This window comes from Chlamydotis macqueenii, chromosome 8 (genome assembly GCF_036417535.1).
Source record: "Chlamydotis macqueenii isolate bChlMac1 chromosome 8, bChlMac1.mat, whole genome shotgun sequence".
Lineage (NCBI taxonomy): Eukaryota > Metazoa > Chordata > Aves > Otidiformes > Otididae > Chlamydotis > Chlamydotis macqueenii.
This window is the reverse complement of record NC_141563.1, coordinates 3,676,278-3,683,892: the sequence shown is the minus strand read 5'-3', so window position 1 is coordinate 3,683,892 and position 7,615 is coordinate 3,676,278. Positions and strand designations below refer to the sequence as shown.

General features: G+C 53.3%; 2 protein-coding genes across 2 annotated transcripts; both read right to left on the bottom strand.

Moving 5' to 3' along the window:
- LOC147599897 (olfactory receptor 14C36-like) lies at positions 1-930 on the bottom strand. Its single transcript, XM_086753507.1, has one exon. It carries the CDS (start codon positions 928-930, stop codon positions 1-3), a length of 930 nt encoding a protein of 309 aa, XP_086609633.1.
- Positions 931-5,499: 4,569 nt separating this feature from the next.
- LOC147599896 (olfactory receptor 14C36-like) lies at positions 5,500-6,084 on the bottom strand. The gene has a single exon (XM_086753505.1). The coding sequence runs from the start codon at positions 6,082-6,084 to the stop codon at positions 5,500-5,502; it is 585 nt and encodes a 194-aa protein (XP_086609631.1).
- Positions 6,085-7,615: the final 1,531 nt, after the last annotated feature.

The following is a 7,615-nucleotide window of genomic DNA, read 5'->3' as shown; positions in this document are numbered from 1 at the left end:
TCAGTGAAATGATGTGCATTGGGCCAGTTTCCATAGGGCATCCTTGAGCTCCTGGTTCCTCATGCTGTAGATGAGGGGGTTCACTGCTGGAGGCACCACAGAGTACAGAAATGACACCACCAGGTCCAGGATTGGGGAGGAGATGGAGGGGGGCTTCAGGTAGGCAACCATGCCAGTGTTGATAAACAGGGAGACCACAGCCAGGTGAGGGAGGCACGTGGAAAAGGCTTTGTGCCGTCCCTGCTCAAAGGGGATCCTCAGCACAGCCCTGAAGATCTGCACATAGGACAAAACAATGAACACAAAACAGCCAACACAAAAAAAACCACTAACCACAATAACCCAAATTTCCCTGAGGTAGGTGTCTGAGCAGGAGAGCTTGAGGATCTGGGGGATTTCACAGAAGAACTGGTCCAGGACATTGCCCTGGCAGAGTGGCAGTGAAAATGTATTGGCAGTGTGCAGCAGAGCATAGAGAAACCCACTGCCCCAGGCAGCTGCTGCCATGTGGACACAAGCTCTGCTGCCCAGGAGGGTCCCGTAGTGCAGGGGTCTGCAGATGGCAGCATAGCGGTCATAGGCCATGACCGTGAGAAGATAAAACTCAGCAGATATAAAAAATAAAAAGAAGAATAGTTGGGCCACACATCCTTGGTAGGAGATGTCCCTGGTGTCCCAGAGGGAATTGGCCATGGCTTTGGGAACAGTGGAGGAGATGGATGCCAGGTCGAGGAGGGAGAGGTTGAGGAGGAAGAAGTACATGGGGGTGTGGAGGCGGTGGTCGCAGGCTATGGCAGTGATGATGAGGCCGTTGCCCAGGAGGGCAGCCAGGTAGATGCCCAGGAAGAGCCAGAAGTGCAAGAGCTGCAGCTCCCGTGTGTCTGCGAATGCCAGGAGGAGGAACTCGGTGATGGAGCTGCCGTTGGACATTTTCTTCCCCTGGGAATGGAGTCTGTTCAAGGAGGAAAATACATCAATAAGTTGGGACAAATTTATTTAAGAGTGATGTATTCCGTTTCGCAGAGAAACCTCCAGGATTGCCTCTCCCCTTTCAGTGAGAACTTTTGCAGCTCCCTTCCATGAGCTGTGGTTCGTCCTGACTGATGGTGACCTAGGGAGCAGAGGGCTTCGTTGTGGGCTCTGCAGGATTCAGTCCTGCACTATGGCAACAGGTAAATAGGAACAGGAATGATCTCAGATTAAATCCACTTCTTTTATCAAAGAGCTTTTCAGTATTGTCTCTCCCAATTCTCTGAACTGTGGAATACAGCTGTTGCAATTTTTCTCTGCTTATTCTCTACCTCCATCCTTGGAAACCTTCAAGGCCAGTTTGAGCAATCTGATCCAGTTGAATATATCCCTGCTGCCTGCAGAGGGGTTCAACTAGATCATCTTTAAATGTTCCTTCCAAGGCAAATGATTCTATGATTCATTTGTTCAACATCTTTGTTAACAACATGGACAGTGGGATAGAGTGCACCCTCAGCAAGTTCATTGACAACATCAAGTTGTGTGGTGCCATCGACACGCTGGAGGGGAGGGATGCCACCCAGAGGGACCTTGACAGGCTGGAGAGGTGGGCCCGTGCCAACCTCATGAAGTTCAACCAGGCCAATTGCAAGGTCCTGCACCTGGGTCGTGGCAATCCCAGGCACAAATACAGTCTGGGTAGAGAATGGATCGAGAGCAGCCCTGAGGAGAAGGACTTGGGAGTGCTGGTGGACAAGAAATTTAACACGAGCAGGCAATGCACCCTTGCGGCCCAGGAGGTCAACAACCTCCTGGGCTGCATCAAGAGGAGCGTGGCCAGCAGTTCGAGGGAGGTGATTCTCCCCCTCTACTCTGCCCTGGTGAGACCCCTCCTGCAGCACTGCGTCCAGTTCTGGAGCCCCCAACACAAGAAGGACATGGACCAGTTGGAGAGGGTCCAGAGGAGGCCACAAAGATGATAAAAGGTCTGGAGCACCTCTCCTATGAGGACAGGCTGAGAGAGTTGGGGCTGTTCAGCCTGGAGAAGAGGAGGCTCCGGGGAGACCTGATAGCGGTCTTCCAGTGCCTCAAGCAGGCGTTAAGGAAAGATTGGGAGGGACTGTTCAGTAGGGCCTGTTGTGATAGGACTAGAAGTAATGGTTTAAATATAGAGGGAGGTACATGTAGAGTAGATTTTAGTAATTTTTTTTTTTTTTTAACACTGAGGGTGGTAGAACAATGGCCCAGGTTTCCCAGAGAGGTGGTTGATGCCCCATCCCTGGAAGAACTCAAGGCCAGGTTGTAAGAGGCTCTGAGCAACCTGATCTGGTTGGAGATGTCCTTGCTCCTTGCCGGGAGGTTGGACTAGATGGCCTTTGAAGGTCCCTTCCAACCCTAACCATTCGATGATTCTATGATTCTGTTCTGGTTACTGCACTACCATTGAGGAGAACTGGAGCCCCTGGCATTCCTGCTGCACTCCAGGTGAAATCCAGTGAGTGCTGAGAAGCAAAGGGATTGTCCCTTAGTGTGGGATGAGGACAGACGCTGTCTCTCCATCAGCCCTGGTCTCGACTGCACTGTGCTGGCATCTGATTGAGCTGGAGGACAATCACACTCAGGTGTTCTCCCCAAAAGAAAATGGACACTGCTGAGAGCAGAATACAGTTCCTAAGCGTAGCTCTCCCAGTCCCTCACCCCTTCTCGTCATAATCAAGGATGATCTCAGCTCTGCCCTCCCAGCCAGGGACACCAAGGGCTTCTTACAGCTGCTCGCATACAGCGGCCCAGCAGCATTTCCATGGCCTTAACCCTGCAAGGTCTTCACCATTCAGCACTTGGAAAACCAGAGGAGCTGTGGATGTGCCCTTCTGGAGGGCAACCTGGAACCCAGCAGGACTCCCCATTGAAAGAGTCAAATATCCTAAAGCTGGTTTCACCTGAAGGGAGGGGCTGATCTTTTCCAGCCATACACACTGCAATGGCCAAAGTCCCAAAGTTTGGGAAAGGGTTTGGTTGCTTTTCTGTGGAAAAATCTGCATGACAGGATCCACAATTTCTCCAGGAATGGTCCCCGCACTGCAGGGAATTGCAGGCAGATGCCCAAATCCCCCCTCCCACCACGTTTCTGGGATCAGCGCCCTCTCCCTCTCTGACAATGTCTCTGCCGCCTGCAGCTGTCTCTGCTGGGAACCGCTTCTCTGTGACCAGGTCTCTTCCCTGTCAGTTCTCACAGAACCAGAGCTCCATCCCACTCCCCGTGTGCTCAGCTCTGCCCTGCAAACACCTCCTGGCAGCAGGGAACTGTTCCGGGGGCAGCTCTGTCTGTGCAAGGGCTAAGGAGCAGCTCAGAGAGTCCTAAAGAGAACGGGCATCTCTGTGTCTCCTCAAGAGTGGAACAATAAATTCCTGTCTCCCACTTCCCACCCAGCCAACCAAGAGGACTGATCCCAAAGCACAGACTCCTTCCCTTTCAGGGAAACCATACTTTGACCATCCTCTTTATAAATCCCTTTGGAAATGACCTGGGGGTAGCATGCAGCTTAGAGCAGTGCTGACCCATGGAGCACACTCTCGACAGCAGAAAGACCCTGTCCTGTCAGGGGTCTCTCCTTCCACCCACAGCTTCTCCCCACAGCCCTCATAGCTGAGTCCCTGCCCCATCACACAGCCCCCATGGTGAAGGGACCCAGCTCGGAAGGGCAGCCCTGGGCACCCGTGGCTGCACACCTGGCTTTGCACCCTTGCACTCATCCCCCACACAAGGCAGACATCATGCCCTGTCCTACTGATGGTGCAGCAGGGAAGCCCTGCTCAAGAGCTCGTCCCCCTCCTCCCCTACACAGGGGAAACTGTGAGAATCGTCCTGGCAGTTCCTACAGGCTGTGGGATGAATCAGCTCGAGGAGATCCCTCCAGGAACACCAGCTTCAATGCCCCGCACACAGAGACTTACCGTAAAGAAGGCTGTGAAGATTTCTGCCTCAGCGAGCTCTCGGCATCCTGCCACCCCAGGCTGCCTTTATTCTCTCTCTGCCTCGCTCCTCTCCCCTCAGCTCCTGCAGGCAGAGCCCTCAGCCCTGCTGTGCTTGGCAGAGGAGCTGCTCCTGGGCAGAGCTGTTTCTCTGCAGCGCTGCCCTGTTACCATCAGCTCCCTGCATCCCAGGAGCCCGGCCCAGCTCAGCAGCAGAGGCCCAGCTCAAGGCAGCACTTTCTCTGTCCCCTCTGGGCTCCCTCCAGCTGTCCCTGGGGCTGCAGGGCTGACAGCTCCTGACAGGCACAAGGGTCATCCCTGGGGAACAGCATTTGCAACAGACTGAAGTAATCCCTGACTGCCACTCTCTGAACACTGAATCTGCTGGGAAACAGGCTGAAGTCATCACGGATGTTCCCTCCCGCAGCTGGGGAGAGACACTTCCTTCCAGCAGTGTTATTGCTCCTCTCAGGAAGACATGGCAGTGAGAATCACCTTGTCCTTTCTGTAGGCAGGGTACCAGACAGTGACAAGGAGGGATCTCATTTACCCCTGCTGAGGGAAAGGACTCAGCAGAGTCAGTCACGGCATCTCACCCTGGGTTTGCAGTCTTAGGGCTGGAACAGGACCCATCCCCCTCCCATGCACACCCCAGACCCAGAGGAGGTGGGATGCCTCTTGCCTGCATTCAGCTGTGCACAAAGAGCTGCACCTGCACGTGAGCTGTTTTTCTCAGCTCCCTTTGTAATTCCTGGTGACTGAGGATGTTGTTCAGGTGTGAACACCTGGTGTTTGAAGTGACACCAGAGTTTGTCCAAGAGGTGTGCAGGCAGCTGCAAGGTCTAATTGAAGCAGTGCTAATGGAGAGGACAGCATCTTGGGGCATCCTTCTGGAGCCTGGTGGGGAATTTGCTTGGTAGATGGAAATGAGAGCAGTTAGGACAACTAAAACTTCCCCTGTTTGTTGTAGGAAGGATCAAAATCAAGGTTTCAAATCCAGATATCCTTGGAGATGGAGGTGGAAACTCCCCCTACCAACCAGGATATGTGTTGCCTTTGTTGGCGTGGCGACCTGGTTCAGGAACGGCACGGCGACCAACCCCAGGCCACTCGGTCCATCAGCTCGCTGACACCAGTGTGGTGGACGGCAAATGGTGTTTATTGAGGGGTAACACGACCTTATATAGCTTAGGTTTACAACGTTATTTCCGTCTGCTTGCATCACAAACTGACCGCTATTGGTCATCAGGAGAGCAGAAAGGAGTCCAACAGCGTTTTTTTTAGTCATTGTATCTCCCTGCTTACACATGGGGCTTGGAGATAACAGAAAGATGCGGTGAGACAGAATTACATCCTAGAGGGAAACTCTACAGAGGCTACTATTGGACAGGTGACATCGGACACACTGTGGTGCAAGGCTCAGACACAAGTGATCAAGTCTCAATAAATGTGGTATAAACCAAGAAAATTATATATAAGTAGAATTATCACAGTGAAGAAAAACATATGGCCTAAGAAACTCTGGGAAATGTATATAGAAGGGAAGGTAGGTTGTTGTCAGTGAAATGATGTGCATTGGGCCAGTTTCCATAGGGCATCCTTGAGCTCCTGGTTCCTTATGCTGTAGATGAGGGGGTTCACTGCTGGAGGCACCAGTGAGTAGAGAACAGAGACCGTCAGGTCCAAAGACGGGGAAGAAATGGAGGGGGGTTTCAAATAGGCAACCATGGCAGTGCTGATAAGCAGGGAGACCACAGCCAGGTGAGGGAGGCAGGTGGAAAAGGCTTTGTGCCGTCCCTGCTCAGAGGGGATCCTCAGCACAGCCCTGAAGATCTGCACATAGGACAGCACAATCAAAACAAAACAGCCGAATGAGAAACAGAGACTAATCACAAGAAGTCCAGCTTCCCTAAGGTAGGTGTCTGAGAAGGAGAGCTTGAGGATCTGGGGGATTTCACAGAAGAACTGGTCCAGGGCATTGCCCTGGCAGAGTGGCAGTGAAAATGTATTGGCAGTGTGCAGCAGAGCATAGAGAAACCCACTGCCCCAGGCAGCTGCTGCCATGTGGACACAAGCTCTGCTGCCCAGGAGGGTCCCGTAGTGCAGGGGTCTGCAGATGGCAGCATAGCGGTCATAAGCCATGACGGTGAGAAGACAGTACTCAGCTGCGGTAAGAGAGATAAAGAAAAAGAGCTGGGCCACACACCCTGAGTATGAGATGCCTCTGGTGTTCCAGAAGGAGTTGGCCATGGCTTTGGAACAGTGGTGGAGATAGAGCCCAGGTCAAGGACAGAGAGGTTGAGGAGGAAGAAGTACATGGGGGTGTGGAGGCGGTGGTCGCAGGCTATGGCAGTGATGATGAGGCCATTGGCCAGGAGGGCAGCCAGGTAGATGCCCAGGAAGAGCCAGAAGTGCAAGAGCTGCAGCTCCCGTGTGTCTGCGAATGCCAGGAGGAGGAACTCGGCGATGGAGCTGCTGTTGGACATTTCCTTCCTCTCAACATGGTAGTCTGTCAAAGCAGGAGAAGGCAGTGAAGGGTTAGGAATGGCTTCTCTCAGAAAAACCTCTTACATTTCTCACAGAACTCCCACTCCCCCAGCCTCCGTTCTTCCAGAAAGACCTTCATGCAGCTCCCTGGCTGAGCTCTGGGTTCTGCTGGCTGAGGGTGCAATGGGGAGCAGAGGATTCTGCTGTGGGCTCCTGAGGAGTCAGTGCTGCTGTGCACCAACAGGCAGGTAGGAACCAGGAGTGATCTCTGTTTAAATCCCCTCATGAAATCAGTGACATTTCAGCACTGTCCCTCCCAACTCACCCGGCTGCAGAGCAGAGCTGTGGGGGGTTGGTTATGTTTCTTTTGTTCCTGCCCCCTGTCCCACCTGAGGAGGGTTTGCTGAAGGCAGACATCCCTGGCATCTCTGCTACACTGCAGGTGCCATCCTGAGAGCCCTGGGAGGCAAAGGGACAGAGCCTTGGTGCACAGGGAGGACAGACAGCATGTCCATCTGTCCTGCTGTCAGTTGCCCTGGGCTCACAGCTCTCTGAGCCAGAGGATGAGCACACTCAGCTCTTCCCCTGAAAGGAACTGGACGCTGCTGAGAAGAGAGGAACCCAGTTTCAAAATGCAGATGATCTCCACACTCCCCTCTCCAGGGAAGAGCTGTCAGCCTCTGGATGCCCTGAAGATGGGGTGTCCTTAACAGAGAGCCAGCTTCAAGTCCTGCATTGAGGGGAAAGAATAACCTTGTACCTCAGGGCAGGCTAGGACCTGGCTGGCTGAGCAGGGACCCTAAGGAGGAGGGCCTGGGCCCAAGGAGGGATGTCATGTGAGCCAGTAGAACCTGCTGACCGTAAGTGAGATCAGTTGGGTAGGCAGCTGCATTAGGAACCATGTGGCCACTCAGAAAAGGGAGTTACCATCCCCCTTGACAGAGCACTGTTGTGGCCACATTTAGACTGGTGGGTCCCCCTGCTGGGTTTCCTGCTGTAGACAACGTGGCAGGAACTGGAGAGTGCCCAGAAGAGGTCTTCCAAGATGGAGTCTCGTGTACATGGCCTCTGTGGGGATTCAGAGGTACTTGGCAAGCAAAGCCAAGACCAGTGTGGAAAGAGCAAACAAAGGAGGGCTGTTTGTATGGGAGGCGCTAAGGATGATCAAAGGGAAGATCTCTGGTGG